At 45.0% G+C, this 16718-nt stretch overlaps 3 protein-coding genes across 3 annotated transcripts; 1 reads left to right on the top strand and 2 right to left on the bottom strand.

Annotated features, from left to right (window-relative positions):
• Positions 1–8994: 8994 nt before the first annotated feature.
• On the top strand, positions 8995–11193 carry CCR75_004830 (uncharacterized protein; the record flags this gene model as incomplete). The annotated part of the gene is made up of 1 exon (XM_067962916.1): positions 8995–11193. One exon carries the CDS (start codon positions 8995–8997, stop codon positions 11191–11193), a length of 2199 nt encoding a protein of 732 aa, XP_067816344.1.
• A 172-nt stretch (positions 11194–11365) lies between these two features.
• On the bottom strand, positions 11366–12287 carry CCR75_004829 (uncharacterized protein; the record flags this gene model as incomplete). Its single annotated transcript, XM_067962915.1, has 2 exons — positions 11366–12135; positions 12266–12287. 2 exons carry the CDS (start codon positions 12285–12287, stop codon positions 11366–11368), a joined length of 792 nt encoding a protein of 263 aa, XP_067816843.1.
• An 80-nt stretch (positions 12288–12367) lies between these two features.
• CCR75_004828 (uncharacterized protein) lies at positions 12368–12613 on the bottom strand (the record flags this gene model as incomplete). The annotated part of the gene is made up of 1 exon (XM_067962914.1): positions 12368–12613. The coding sequence occupies one exon, from the start codon at positions 12611–12613 to the stop codon at positions 12368–12370; it is 246 nt and encodes an 81-aa protein (XP_067816844.1).
• Positions 12614–16718: the final 4105 nt, after the last annotated feature.

Here is a 16718-nt window from a genome sequence, read left to right as displayed (position 1 = left end):
CAGTGAATTATTAAGGCTTGCGCCCCGGTCGGGAAGAGTTAAAAGCTCCCCTCGGAGTACACGTAGGGCGTGATCAAATCCTGAAAGTGATCCGCAGCATATATACATTAAAGCAAGCGGCAGTGACATGGTTCGAAACAATCTCAAGTGTTTTCGTGGAATTTGGGATTCGATTCACGTATCTCAGACTCATGTTTATTTGTCAAACAGACAGGAGAGTCATGCATTTACGTCGCCACATTTGTGGATGATCTTCTGACTTAATTGGCACAATAAATGTGGCGGCATCTCTACTTTTAAGTCATTTCAAGATGGAGATCTTTATAAGTGTTCCTTTCAGTCTCGGAATTGTAGCCAAGTACGTGCGAGACGAGCGACGACTGAATATCACCAAAGAATCATGCATATCAAGGATGATCTATAAGCTCAGCCAAGCGGACTCATGAGCAGTAACAAATCCAAGTATTAAAGGGCAAACCAGGATCAAGATTGACAAAATTGTCCTAAGAATAAAGAATCAACCATTTTGGTCATTGATGTGGTCATTGTTGTACGTGACAACATGTACGAGACCAGACATTGCATATGCAGTATGCAGTTGAGTCGATGCTTCGAGTTTCCACAGATAGAACACTGGAAATGCAGTGAAACGAGTTTTGCGGTATCTGAAGATGACGAATAATCAAGGAATTTGCTATGAACGAAATCTGGAATTATTGCAGCTGAGCGCGTACACGGACGCGGACTGGGCTAGCAACAAGCAAACTCGTAGATCGACATCAGGAGTATTCGTCATGATTAACGGTGCACAAGTGATCTTCATGTCGAAGATGCAGCAGGGCGTGGCACTGAGTACAGCGGAAGCAGAATATATGGCTCATTCTTTATGTGGAGAGCTTGTGCTATGAACAGAAAACTTGCTGAAAGTGATACAAGTTCAGATCAACTATACGAAACCAATACACGAGGACAACCTGAGTGCAACTGCCATCACAAAGAACGACAGCCAGCCAAGCGCATCGACATCATATAATTTATTTTTTTTGTGCGTGACCAAGTGAAGGACAAAACCATCGAGCTCATTTACATTGAAACTAAGTCGTGGCTGGCGGACTACTGATTTCGACGATACTGTCAACAAAGCCGCAGAGAGGAGGCTCATAATGTTTGAATAAGACCAAGAATAAAGGCTTCTAGTCGAGGTGGAGTATTGGTGATATAGAGTTGCTCGGTATCTATGTACCATAGGGCAGAGACGACAGAACGGATTTATGTGTAACGATAAAGACCAACTCATCGTTGAGGTAGGTGATATTAAAGCATCGATATTAATAGGCTAAGAGGTAGAAGAATCGTCGAACTAAGGACATACAATGTAGGCGGGCTCTTCTATAGTAGCCACGGTCTACTTAAGCACACACCTTCAAGCACAGTAAGGAAGCGATTTAATTGGCTTCTCTCACGTGCAGTGAGGTAGTTGGCGGAGGCTTAAGCAACCTTACCCAACGAACTAGTACTTAGCACAAGTGTCGTCACGGAAGCGGTTATCCGCCTTCACGTGCGCACTAGTTAACTAGGAAGTAATTTTAAGACTTATTATATATAATGGAATTAAATATAAAATCTTTATCCAATTAATGGCTGACACCTCTGTTGATGTGCACCACTACGTTGCCAGCGTATTATTCTGAGTACTTGGAGTTACGGATGATGCTAGCCGTCATCCCTTCCAATGTGGATACATTTATGTGCATCACATATGCACCACAGGTCTGCTTCACATGAAGTAACTGACCATCCTGTTAAGTACACAAGCTACACTTAATGGTTTTGTGAAACATAGAGCAACTTAGCCCGTTAAACCACTTTCTTCTTTCAGACGAATTTTACATCTTGTAAAATCGCCAACGGAGGGTATCATGTCAACGACGGAAGCTTGCCCTAGGGACCTTGCCGGTTTAGCAGTTGTCAGTGCTCCTAATCGACAACGATGTTTCGTTATTGACAACTACGTCCTATGACCGACCTCGGCGGTGCCACAGGTGAGTTTGATGCTGAAAGCGTGAGCGAGGCTCAACGCTTTGTGGATGAGCGAATAGCCATCTTGCAAAAAATCCATGACGCAATGGCAAGCGCACAGGACAAGCAAAACTAATATTCGGACCAAAATGGTTGCAAAAATCATGAACGCTTTAGATTGGGAGACAAAGTACTATTAAGTACTGCTACTCTACCTAATAATGCAGTCTCTGTGCTATCTGGAGGCACTACGAAATTATTGCCGCGTTTCATCGGGCCGTTTACGGTGGTAGAGGAGGTTATGGACTTTAATTATAGGATCTTACTGCCGCCGTATATGAAAACGCACCTCGTCTTTTACGTAGGTCGTAGAAGAGGTAACGAACCCCCATCCGTCTAAGGAGGCCGATCGCAACACCGACCGTGGGTCGAGTGTTGATCAGGTGGGGGCGACGAAGAATGTGAAAGACTTCCTTTCAAATAACGCCTTCCACCATGATAAAATTTGGAGAGCGGGGAGGAATGGCACTTGACGCGAGTTCCTCAAAACCTGTTTCTTTAAAAATTCCAGCCGAAGTTTTAGCCTTTCATAATCCTGGCGATCCTTCGAGCGGACATTGTAAAGATCCGAAGTCAGTCGCTAGACTTGATTTTTGAGATCCCCGATCCGTCGTTCAGCAGCGCTCAACGCCTGCGACAGAACGGAATAGGAATAGGCTGTGGAAAAAATCGCCACTCCTATCGGGCGCCGCCTGTACTGATGGATGCTGCTAGGAACCAACGCTTCCTGGTTAGAAGTGGATTGTCTACGCTCCATGCAAAGGATACTTGAAGAGTTTCGAATCTTGAGAACCGGTCGACGCCCTGCGTGTCGACGTTCCGGGCCTGGTGTCTGCATATGAAAAGGAGCATAAGTTGTCGCTCCGCTAGTTCCGAATGGATCAGCAGGAGGGCGTGATGAGAAAAAGGGGGTGCAGTACCGCTCATTATTTCTCTCACACGCAAGCGAGCGAAGTTAAGTCACTGCGACCGTTATTTTGCCACATCTGAATGTGGCTGATAGCGGCGCAGAATTCTGCTTCGTAATGGTCGGTTGTTTTATCGTATGCAACACGACCGGGGAATCACGGCCAAGTGTCTCCACCTGAGCCTTTTATAAACAGAAGATGCCAGAATATTTACGTGCGTCTATAGTAGCGCGCTCTAAGAGCGACGCACTAGTTCCATTCCCACCAGTCACATAGCCGCGTTCAAAACACCTGGTTTGTGACACCGACTGGACACGTTTAAGTGCCGTCTGCGGAGCTTGACGCTTAGGCTCTTCTACTTCAGACCCATTGTGCATTATAGTCTGAGCGACAGATGTTGGTTTTTACCCAACTGAGAAGCAGCTGCACCTCCATGGGCAGTGCTCTCATGAATGGTCGCTGCGCTAGCTAGCACAGACGACGAGACAGTTGCCTCATTGACGTAAGGAAGTTTGCCTTCGCAACGTTGGGCGTCTACATGCTAGGAGCAATGGGTATAGTTTGGATGGGCAATATAGCGCCATCATCCTTCCTCATTAGCTCACTGTGCTCATCATTACTATGAGGTGATGGAAGCGTTGTCGACTCATTATAGTCAACAATAAGCGACGGATCTACATCCTCAGTGCGAAAGCGGGAGATAATTAAGTCCAGTCAGCAGCGCGACAGCAGCATAAGTAGCTGTCGGCGTTGTAACTGAGGCCGGAGGTAGCGTCCTGATATGGGCACTCTCGTCCATAATACGCTTTTTCCACATGGAATTTGCTGCAACAGCAAATCACTCGAATGTTTGCACCGTCTGATCAGGCTTTTCGTATACAATTACGGCTCATTGCGACTCGTCAGGGTAAATGAACCCTAGAGGACTATGTCCAGGAGTTGACAATTCTCATTACCGCTGTGCATCAAACCCGGTGCAAGAAACAATTGTAGTAATCGTCTTTATGGGGGGTCTCAATGAGGGCGTTGCCCGGGCGGAATGGCTTCGATCCCATCCTGTTACTTTCGAAGAGGCAGTTGCCATGGTGGTACGTGCTGAATTTAACTTTAAATCCGCTCGTGTTACTACGCCCGTTTACCGTACTGCTCTTCAAGCACAACGGACCGTCTAATAGACCGAAAACTATGGATCTAAGCCTCGTTGGGGAGAGAAAGAAGCACTTCAAGCTGTAAAGCAGCATAACAATATCCGCAGATGTTGTATGTGTGGAAGCACAAAACAGTTACACCCGGCTTGCCCCCTACGCCAAACGCTCAAAGCTCGAAAGAGCAACAATCCTTACTTATACCAGAAATCTGGTACGGTGCGAGGAAACGTCAAGACTTAGTAGGTGCAGGGACCCCAACTGGGGAAACCTAGGCTCATTTGAACCTTTATGAGGTAAGAGTAAACAGGTTCCAGCCCCAAGTAGCTCGGTCTGCAATAGCACGGGGCGGGAGTTCAAGCCTGGCTTGTTAGTCGCTCAGGCGACTGTGAAGGGCTTTGAAAAGCCATATTCGATTTTAATTGACTCATGGCCAAGAACGGTCTAGCGTTTACGCTAAACGTTCCGCGTAAGTTTGACACATCTAGTGCTCTACGCTGGTTTTTAAGCCGAATCGGTATCGTTCCCATGTTTTCGCCAGTGCCGAGACGAACGGCTGTTCCGCAGATTGCGGCATCCTCATCAGGATGTCCAATTGACCCTCAACGAGATTATTGATGCTCCGGCGTCAAAGAACGCTGGATCTTGAGCCACTCTCGGTTCGAGCAAGATTATCACGAAGAAATTGCACCTCGTGCTTCAGAGCAGCATAAGCTTCCACCGATGGCCCCTCTGCGTTGCTCGATGGGTGAAGGAACCTTCAATGAAAGAATTAACAAAATTCTTACGGCTGGTGTATTCACGTGGAGTGACTTCTGAAGCGACGTCGCTTCATAAAGATTTTCGTGAAGTGGCTTATGTTCACCTTGTCGGATAACTTTGGGAGTTCGAGGTACCCCTTCGGTAAGGTTTTTTATGCCGTCGAACGACGCTTTCCACCAATATAGGTGGGAATGGATGGATCCTCGACCAGAGTGTGGTGTAAATCCGCGGTGGCATGAGCAGCCGAAGCAATAGAGAGCTATTTTTTTTTGCGCCTAGTCTCGTCTTTAGCCGATACGCCGCACTCAATTAACCTTTGGCGCCTTTAGCTATGCGAAATCAAAGCGAAGCTTTCGTTCGAGACAAATCTCGGCCGCATCGAATGAGTCTCTAAGAGTCTAAATACTTTGAGGCGATGGGACCGAAGCACCCATCGAATAAACGATACTTCTTTTTCTTTTCCAACTCTTTTGGAGACACAGGCACCACGTGCTTAATTTCGTAGACGTTTCAATACTTGACGTGGTGTCATAATCATTGAAGTAAGGCATCATCCACGAAGAGCGGTGCGTGTTGCAAGCTCTTTCGCTGTGAACGCCTTTGTCCAGAGGTCCACAAAGTTAAGGATTGACCCGAGTTTCGAGCTAGCTCTTACCTAAGGATTGCTTGATCTTGCTCCTCATCGAGCGGTTTTGTTATTTTGTTGGGCTCTAGTCCCGGTGTCATGCGTTATGCGGTGGAAGCATCCGTGACACCACGTTCTAGGAACGGATTTGGATCCCGACGAGATTCGCCTACACGCCGAGGCACGTTGGGATGAGACTCCTCATCCTTGTTCTCAGATGGAGTGTGACTTTCATAATCTACGTACGTATAGTCTTCGTGGAAGGAACGAAGACTCAATGACCTACGCTTAGATCTCACACGACAACCAGGATGTAAAACACAACCGTGATGTTAGCTGTTCAATAACCAACATCAAAGAGGAAATGTCACACTCGGTGTCAACAGCCTGATGAGAAAAGTTAAGTGCAAATGTCGACACTCGGTGTCGACAGCCAGATGATGAAAGTTTAAGAGGGTACACATCGGTTGACAAACCGTTAATGTGGTTTAGTTCACATAATGTGTAAATAACACTTTTCCTGTTTAAAATAAATAATTTTTACTAAATTTCCATTTATTATTGGCATCCACCAAATCGAGATCTTATGACCGAAATTAATTTTAAAGTTATTAGGGTAAGGCTCTTATATTATGAACATAGATAGAATTCAGTTCCCCATTTGATCTAGACAGCGCGTTGTGCTCTCCTAAGGCTTGCGCATTGATCAGCGGAAGTACTAAGTTTTCGTAAGGTATATACTCTTAGCAGTTGTTGCCGCCTGGTTCTACAAACCACTGAGTCCCTTGAACTAGGACTTATAAAGCTCTACGAGCTTGTATAATGCTTTGAGTAATTAATTAATTAGTTTTATAGAACAAAATGACTTGTTGAGTCAAAAAAACTTCCTTCTGACTTAAAGAGCGAGGTAGCTCCGCTAAAATCCGACTGATACGCGTTGTCATGCTTTCAATAAATAGTAAGCATAATAAGCTTCGATGGCATGATTAGTAATATGTTAGAATTAAAGTTGCTCGAGCCTAACCTTTCATCTCTATATTTTTCGTAGGTCAATCGTGTAACGGAGCACTCTAAGCTAGTACTGATAACAGTACTAGTCAACCTACACAGATTAAAGTGAAGGCGGGGCGCCTCGACTGAAAGTCGAAGTGGCTAAGAAGTCTTAGCTACAAAAGCTAAATTTAAAGTTTTATTATAAAGAAAACATTAAATTGTATTAATATATTTTGTCCAAATTCGTAACGATCTTCTATCTACTACTGCCTTAAAAATATTAATAGCTAAATATGCATGGCACCTTGCGCACCGCAAAATCGTGTCTTATGACGATTGGCGGGGTTGATTCAAACTTGAATCAACCAATCAATAGAACTGATGTCTTATTGCGTCAATATTACCAAATTTGGTAATATTGGAACCATGAAGTCATATTATTAATTAAAATAATATTTTGTACTTCTTTACTTACCTACGTCTTAAAAGACGTCTCTTATTCTTATTATCTATCACTTAACGTTTGAACCTAAGAATCGATTTAATAGACCATTTTCCCCCTCTCGTTAGTCTCAGTAATTTCAGCATTGACTGCCAAAGATTGTGCCCATTCATACTATCCTGCAATACGCTGGCTGTGATCTCCCACCGTAAAATCGAAGATAAATTTCTTCGGTGACAGCAAACTAGACAAAAAAACAATTACTCGCATAGCAAGCGGGCTGGGGCTTTGATTTTAACATTCTCAGTATGAGTAAGCCTTCTTGTCACTGATGCTTTTCTACGGACCATCGTGCAACATCTTCCAAACGACACGTCCGCTTCTCTCCTGCCATAAAGCAAAACGCTTAGAAACAACTTAACAATAATGGACGATGGAAACTTATTCATTTTCTTGTAACATTTCCGTAACCATGCACGAAAATGGCATGTGATAAATCCGCTATATCTGCTTGACGCATTGTTTGGTCATTTCCTCTCGTAGAAAATATTATTAATTATTGCTCTAATAGAAATAGTATTTTTGTAACGGCACACCCCGTTGCAGATCGAATATTCTTCGTTAACTCTTTGAGACATCATCAGTTGATAGTAATGTCGATAAAAATAGGACTACATAGATAATTTTACGGCAAAACAGACTGCGAATGTTTTGTGCACCGTCACAAATGACTGGCATCTTATTGTGAATTTAGTTTAAATCAAAGCTCACAACAAGGTTAAGCGGCACATCCGCTTCAAGAAGTAAATAGTTTCCGTTCAGCGTCAAATCTTGTACTTATAGTATCGCAATAGATACTATGATACTCTGAAATTACTTAATGAAATGACCGATAGGCAACAAAGAACACCTGGCTAAAAGGAACTTGTTTACGAAAGGGCACCGAATACTATATTACTGCACGTCGATTGCCACAACGACAGATGTAGTCTCTTTGATCGGGGATTCTATGCCATCAAATCCCGAAGTACCACGCCATCATCCTAATGGGTGCTACTTTACAGCTAAAAAAATCATATCATGTAAGATACTGCGACCAGTTGAGCAGAAAAGCACCAAAGAATTACGTCGTATTGAACGAAGAAAAATATCAAAAAAAAAATGCAATATTAGATCATGCTCATTGTCTGCTTTTTCTGTGTGCATGACGAGACAACAACAGCACCTGGCAAACTGATGCATTGAGCTTTAGCCCTAGCGATATTACTACAGAGGACATGATCTGGATCAACATGTAGCACAGTATGTATGCTGCATGCATTATGACTCTAGATCGTCGCCTTATCCGGTAAATAGCATTTGGAGAAATTAAATTCAAACTCGGCCAAGGCCTTTATAAATTATGAATAAGCAATAGCTCATTTTTGACAGCAAGTTTCTTTACTTCATCTACAATCAGAAGAATGTAGTCACATCGCAAAGCAATATAAGTGGCTATAGCCGCGGCAACACCGAAGGCCTCCGTGCAAGCTTGCAGAAGAACAACTGGCGCTGCAGCGGCCTTGCATTATGCTTAATATCTGCTGTCGTGAGATAAATCTTTTTAGGAGATGAATATCAAAGCAATATACGTCACGCAGACTTTCTACGACTCTGTCACTTTAATCTTTCATGCAATACTTCGAAAAAAACACGAAGGCCTAACTTCCATAAGCAAACAATTGAATAAAGTACTAAAGACCTGTCCAATATTGTGAGGTCTTTGCTTAAAATACGGCGAAGCGGTTCAAGAGTTGTAGTGTGGACGGAGGCTAAAGGGAACAACCATATCGACCGTCGAAATGCGGCGTTCCGATGCTCTTTTTGAATTCGCTATCATTCCCCACGGCAAACAATTGTCTGACCTTTATTTTAAAAGCTGAAGCTACGACTGTAGTTCGGACATCTATAGGGTTGCCCTTCATCCATATTCGTCAAATATATTTTTGGTAGTAATAAACTATAAAAATATAATCACTCGCGCCCGTATACTATTAGCTAATGGAGGTTTATCCGCCTACTTTTCAAGAGCGTCGATTGTCTCCATTCTCAATTCTGTCAACAGCTACAAAGAGGAGTTCCGATCGTCGCCTTGGTGTCGCCGTTATGAGTCATCGATTTCCAATCCAAGAGGTCGTATTTCCGCCACTGCGCCTGTCCGAGTCAAACAAAGACAAATTTATGAACACTGCGTCAATGAAACTTGCAATGGCGTTGCGCGATTACGACAAGCATCAAGCGTGGCAGGCGTCCCGGCCACCGAATCTTCGGTATCAGCTGCATCCATCCAGTTGGAAGACGGTCAAAACGTGTGAGCAATTGACCGTGTATCGGAAAGCAGTGACAGACGCTACCGCTGGGAGTTCACGGACGCTAGGGTCAAGGAGGCGAGCACGTAGTCGAACGCTCGATGCGATGACATTGGCTGCAAACAGAAGCGTGACATCCATCTCGTCCGCTCCAACGGACTCGGTGACGGAGTGTTCATGGTCGGAGATTCCAACTCAAAGTTCTGGCGCATTGAGTCGCAGTGACAGGACGATGCCCACTCTTCTTCAAGTCGGAACGATCGAAGGCACGTTGAACGATGTCATGTATAGTTCCGTCTCATTCGATGCGTTGGGGACGATTGTCACTTCGTCGTACACAAGCGAAGAAGTTGTGGATGCAGAGGCGTTGTATGAACTCCAAGGCCCGACGCCCGAGGATCCGTTTCGATACTGTGGATTAAAGTGGGTCGTCAAATGCACGTCGTCTTCTGTCAAGGCGTTTACGTGGCCTCGCGACCTTGTGTTTCTGGTAGCAACAGGAATTATCACGCGTCAAGGTGGGAAACGTGTGGGTTACCACTTAATGCATTCCGTCGATCTTGGGAAAGACTATGGACCTCTTGACGGCAAGCGGATCGTACGAGGTCGAATCTCGTCGTGTTATTTCTATCGAGAGACATCGTCGAAAACCGTGGATGTCTACATGAAGACAAATTTTGAGCCCAATGGATCCATGCACGAAAGCGTGGCTTTGCTCTCGGCAGCAACGAGTCTGACGCAATGCGTCAAGTTCGCTCAATGTGCTCAAAACAAAAAACTATCGTGGCTACTCGCACACCCGAAGACCGACGAGGTGAAAGCTGGATCCGCACGCTCAAGCACGCAGCGCAAGAAGAAGCGACACGACTGTGCAGTATGTACAAGGTCCATTAGTGCCTTTGCTCGATGCTTTGTGTGTCGACTTTGCAACGGACGGGTGTGTTCCTCTTGCAGCTTGAAGAAAAAGCTGAGCTTTCCAGGCCAAAGGTACAAGACAATTGAGCCTCGGTCCATAAATTTCTGCACGCACTGCCTCACGCATGCTCGAAATATGGATGCCCAGGAGATCGCGGAGCAGGAAGTCAAGGAGCGACAGCAAATGAATCGACAGAGAATTCAAGCGGAGAATCGCAGCGATGAAGGTCAAAACGATTGCTCGTCGCAAATTCCTCGGTATCGACATAACCTCGTGATTGGGCGCATCGGTGACGGCGAGCATCTTGAGACGGGCAAGGAAGTTCCGACTGTACCTACAGTGCGAAGGCACAACCAGAAGCCATGCGTGACTCACGACTTGGAAGTAAAACCAGTTTCGAGCTATCCTTCGAACGATTCTGTCGAAAGTCTAAACCAAGTTTTGCTGCCTCTTGACTCGGAGCCATGGAAAACCTATGCGAGGACTCGAAGTAACAGTAAAAAAACCATGTTGAAGGCAATTGAAGAAATTTCGAGAAACAAGATTTCGGGCTCGAATGCTGTTGCCGAGACGTCGAGGCGGCCAGATTTACCAAAGCTCGACGATTCACTACCTGAAGCTGTGGTACAGTATGCGTGGGGAGCAGTTGTGCCATCGCCAACGAACGAAGAGGCATTAAATTTGGAATCGTCGCCCTTTTCGTCATTGTCGACTCAGTCACCTACGGATGTATGGCCATCGGCGGAAGGCGATAAAACATCATTGAGGACGCCGCCCCTGCTACAGCCAACGTCGATTCCTCGAATCCACGCGGGAGCTTCGACTCAAGAAGTGATGGCACAATTTGCCGAGTTGTGTAACGCCGCTGAAAGTGTCTTTCAAGTTGCGAAGAAACACACGAATGCGCACTTGGATCCTACCGAATTACATGCGCGGCACCAAACCACTAGATTCGATATGAGTGCCGTCGACTAATTGTTTGCAGCAAAGAATATAAGTAAAATACGTTTTGGTCCATGTTGATCGTGCCCTGAAATGGTTACCATACTACGTGCTAATTTACTTTTTAGCTACCGATATTTAATATTGCGACACATATTGCCAACATTCTCGAGTGTAGCCCCGCGTGGAACCCAATCGTAGCAAGTTACACCTGGTACGCTTGAAGCGTGGCGGGAGCGCTAAAGTGCAATTGGTCGCACTTAAGCTGCACGGCCATTTGACGAATGGCACTTGCACTGCGCACACAGCCCGTGACTCGGTCATCCTTGCGGCTTCCACCAATATCCAGGCGTTCGCGGATCTGACTACGCACGCGAGCGACACGCTGACCGACAGCAATTACGCAGACCACAGTGAGCATCAAAAAGCCAGCAAAGGCGACAAGATAACCCTTAAAAAGAGCCACCACTGTCAGCAACAAGAAGACAAGACGACCGGCGTAGGCGACCAAGTCGATAAGGAAGCCTTGGCAGAACGAATTAAGTCCCAAGCGAGTCTCAAGCTGCGATAATGGCAAGCACGGGCAGCAGCAGACCCACCAAAAGTATGCAGTGCGCAGATCAGCGTCGTTTAGATTCACGGTCCACACATTCATGCGAAGGCCATTTGGGTCGAAATCCGGCCCCATTCGATTCGGGGCCAGCGCTTTGTTGTCGGGCGTTAGCACAGTCACGTACTCGCCATTGCTCGGGCTCGAGCCTACAAAAACCGGCTCGTTTGAGAGCTTGGGAAGGGGGAGGGACGTCTGCTTCTTGTCGGCCATGATTCTCGTGTCTGCTTCTTTTGTGAAAATGGAACTTGGTAATGTACTTCCGTTAGTAGGTATGAAAATGATGGCCTCGATTACGGGAAGCGGCGGGTTGAGATTTTCTGGATGATGCCGAATTTTACTACGCTGGATAATATCTTGTAGAACTAAATGATCATTTTAAAGAGGAAAGAAGCAGCTACCTCTGTAGAAAACCTATCATCGTGGTTTACGGATCTTCAAATGGGGTTGAGTTAATAAAGCAGCTGCCATAGTGGCCTTCACTGTGCAGCGCACCCACGGTGGCTGCGACTTGCATCTTGCTATATGCGGGCCGCTAAATGACAAAGGTCACGAGTCTGTTACGACATTACGAAAGGGGATGATTTCCACTACATTTTAGAGGCCAGTTTCTGTAAATACTTTGCCTGGTAGAGATCGCTGACACCCAATTCGCTCTTTCAACGTGATGTAAAGGATGCCGTCTACGGCTAACCGAACAACCACTGCTTTTCTTATATCATACATATTCGCGTGAGCATAGCTATGAATGTTGCCATCGCCGTTGCTCAAACTGGAACATCCAGCAAAAATTCGCGTAAATGGCAACAGAATTTCATATCCACTTAATGACTCGAGTGTCATGTTCAGGCAGGCAATCGTGCACGATGGAATACCCGACGCCCTTTTACAAGTCCACGAAGCAGCTCATGCGATCTGAAGTTGGGTTAATTTATGTAAATCTGATCTGTGGCCATTTAGATATACGGTCTCGAATTTGAATGTTCGATGCCAGCAGTTTCGAGCGAGATCGTTTTGTTGGAGTCTGACGCATGGTTAACAATAGATTGACCCCGTTGACAACATCGCAATTTTGGTTCTTTATCGTAATTGCACAAAAGTGCGTAATCAAATACGTAATGTCATGAAATTGACTTGTCTTCGCATGATATTCTGCGTGAGTTTCTTCCATGTCCTGCTCGTTTTACATGGATATTTGTGATGGTTCTTTTTTTAATTTCGCTCGAGTGGGATCAGCCAAGTCAGCATTACATTCGAAAGGCGTTTTAGATATTTTCTTTCTGACTATTTTTATCTCCCGTCACAGCAAATTAACAGCTGATAATTGTAATGCAAATCGCAGAGGAATCTTTGCAGTACCATATTTTTATCCTCAAAATTGTAACTGTATTTATAGGAGTGCATTCTTAAATGAAGTGCCGCTTCAGCTAAAAGCACGATGGTATATAAAATGATGATCCTGTTTGGGCATGGAGGACAGCATCGATTTTAGCATACGAGGAATAAGGAATACGTACGTCGAGCTTTCCACCAAACTTATTTGTAATCGGGTATCATTAATATATACTTATAAGAGAATAATTAATATAATTTTCAATAATAGGAAAATAATAAAGAAGTACAAAATTAGTATCTTTCAAAACATTTACTTAATAATTTCAATTTTACCAAATTTTATAATATCAAGGCAAACAAGACAACAATTCGGTTGATTGGTTATTTAAAGGAAATTTACGATTTGTGGAGACATTATGGGGAGTCAATTCCATAATAATTACAATATGAGATGTGGTTTTCATAAATAATTACATATTTAAATTATTACAACTTTATAATGTCTGGCATGAGTCCAGCTATTAACGCCTACTTTGCCACATATAAAACATTGCAGACTATCGGCAATGCTGATTTCCTTCCCCCTGCTCCATATGCTTGCCTGTTTTGTTGGTCTTCCAGCTTGACGCACAGCAGCAGGTAGGTATTGTCACATTGAATAAATTTATATAATAGTCACTTTGCGATCCAGACAATGAAATTGCAGCAAAGGCTGCTCTGGAATTTATCCAATCTCAATCAAAAGGTTCAAAAATCATAAAAACTGATAAAAAAACAAAAAAACATCACCGTGTGGGATGCATGTATCACCATCAACCGGAATGATGGTTTCGAAGTACTGAAGACAAAGAGATATAAGCGAATAGGAAGGATGTAAGGGGGTGTATCGTTACATGAAATTAACACTTAAAGGTTGTTAATTAATATATTATCTAAAAGATAGATAACATTTGGAGGAAATTACTTTATATAGTAATATTCAGAATTCTTATCCATAAATAGGTATAGGTCATTATGTCTATTTATTCCGCAGACTAATCAGCTGCAAGAGTAATCAGAGAGAGTTACAGATAAGATAGAGGTAAGAATTCATTACATGTTTAGTATTAGATTATAATAAAGTTAGCATTTACAAAGATAGAACAAGAGACACTTAATTATATTTAATACAGTTTTCATTTTACCCTCTTAAGTCTAGTTATCTTAAGAGAAGTCTTCCTCTGCACGTACAGTGTACGGCACTTAAAGTGTACGTCACTTAACGTAAGGCATCACTCGCAACTGAAGCAGTGCGAGGTGGACTTGTACTGAAACAGTTCAAGTCGTAGTGCCCCGTTACAAAGGATGCATGTAAGTAGATGGGGAGCGCGGCGCACACATGTACACAAGGGGACAGGAACTGTTAAAATTGAAGGCAGGTCCAAGTCTTTCGGCTATGGTCGGATCAAGAGTAGGCACTTATACTCTTGATCTGTATGCGCGTCTGAAGTTAACTTCGGATATAACTCAATTACCAATTCTAGAACCCAAGCGGTTCTTGAAAGATCTGCATGGTGGTAGAATAAAGCAAATCTGCTTACTCGTCACAGAGGACGAATGCGTAACCAATATTCGATAAGCGGTAATTTTTGCAGAGAACGAAGGAGTTCTCAGTAGCTCATCGAAGGATGAAAGTATCCTCGATGTGAAGACTCGAATTGAGAGATATACTACTCAATCCTGGGAGTCACTTAGGACAAATTCTTTATAATAGGAATTGATTGAATTTGAGGATGTATTCCCTGAAGCAGTTCCATGCGAGTTGCCTAAAGGTAAAGGCACTCGACATGAGATCGAGTTCAACCGGGCTCGAACTACTGTGTCATGAAGCAGTGGCCACTGCCTCGTGAACAAGTACTTGCGATCGATAAGTTCTTTGTCGTCGGTTAAAAGCGGGCCATGTGAGGGAATCAACCTCCCCACATAGCTCTCCGACCTTCTGTGTGCGAAAGGCCACAGGAGGGTGGCGGATAGTGCACGCATTCAATAAACTGAATGCTGCAACGATACCGGCTCAAACGCCGAAACCTAGAAAAGACGTAATCATAGATGGTATGTCTCAGAGTACCATCTTTTCGTCTATAGATCTAATGGATGGATTTTATCAGATCCTTATGCGTGAATATGACATTTCGCACACAGCAGTAAACACTCCCAGTGGGATGCTCTGGGAATGGCTAGTAATGCCACAGGGGCTTTGTAACGCCTCTGTGTCACTAACGTGTCGCCAAGCGACACGTTAGTGAAGAAGATGTGTTTCCTCCCTCACCCGAAGACGTACCCGAGGGGGGGCTGCGCAAGCGGTAATGCTGTGGTCGTTCTAGAAGACGCTGTCGTTGGACGACGCGTAAAGGATGATGAGGCTGGGTCAGCCTCCACCCAAGAAAACGCATTCGCTGGACGACGCGCACGTGACAAAGATGAGTCCACTTTGTCACAGAAATTCGCAGTTGTTGGACGAAGCGTATAGGGTGATGAGGCTGGATCACTCTTCATCAAGGAAGACGCAGCCGTTGAGCGACGCGCTTGTGAAGAAGATGTTTTCACTCCTTCACAGGAAATCGCAGTCGTTGGACGACTCGTAAAAGGTGGTGAGGCTGGGTCAGTCTCGACCCAGGAAGACGCAGTCGCTGGGCGACGCGCACTTGCAAAGATGGGTTCACTTTGTCACAGGAAATCGCATTTGTTGGACAGCGCGTATAGGGTGATGAGGCTGGGTCACTCCTCATCCAGGAAGACGCAGCCGTTGAGTGACGCGCTCGTGAAGAAGATGTTTCCACTCCTTTACAGGAAATCGCATTCGTTGGACGAAGCGTAACAGGTGGTGAGGCTGGGTCAGTCTCCACCCAGGAAGACGCAGTCGCTGGGCGACCCGCACGTGCAAAGATGAATTCACTTTGTCACAGGAAATAGCAGTTGTTGGACAGCGCGTACAAGGCGGTAAGACTGTCTCAGTTCCCGCACAGGAAGGCGTAAGAGCACGGCAATACGCACAAGATGAAGCTGGTTGAACTCCTGAAATGGAGATCATACTCGCGGATCGACATGACATGGACGGGATTGAGGTAGAACCGCTCTCTAAGCTCGAAGAATTGTACGAGCTTGATGAGATATCCCAACGAGAATTTCTAACGGACCTCAAGGTAGGTTCGCTAGACGATGTGGTCCTCATACGTCGGGAATCGACGTTTGTGGAGTTAAAAAAACCTCTTCGGTCATGGACCCGGAGGTGGTGGACGAGGAGAGCAAGGCTCATCGTCAGAAGAGGTATGGCTCGGCCATCCTGAAGGACCCAAGGGATTCATTTTATCCTCTCTTGAAGGAGTTTACGGATGTGGTCTCGGGAGACCCTTCCTCGGTGTTACCTCCAGATTGGGGTGTACGCCACGAGATTGATCTGGAGCCGGGTACAAAGTACTGTACGACGCGCCGATGGCCACGGCCCAAGAAGCAATTGGACGCTATTAACGCATTCTTTGCGGAAAAGCACGCAGTAGGCCTAGTCCGAGAGTCGAAGTTGCCACACTCGTCGCCGACGTTTTGTGTGCGTAAGCCCAATGGGAAATGGCGTATG

The sequence above is a fragment of the Bremia lactucae genome, linkage group LG14, assembly GCF_004359215.1.
Source record: "Bremia lactucae strain SF5 linkage group LG14, whole genome shotgun sequence".
Lineage (NCBI taxonomy): Eukaryota > Oomycota > Peronosporomycetes > Peronosporales > Peronosporaceae > Bremia > Bremia lactucae.
Note: the sequence above shows the minus strand (reverse complement) of the source record. Positions and strands in the feature narration are given on the sequence as shown.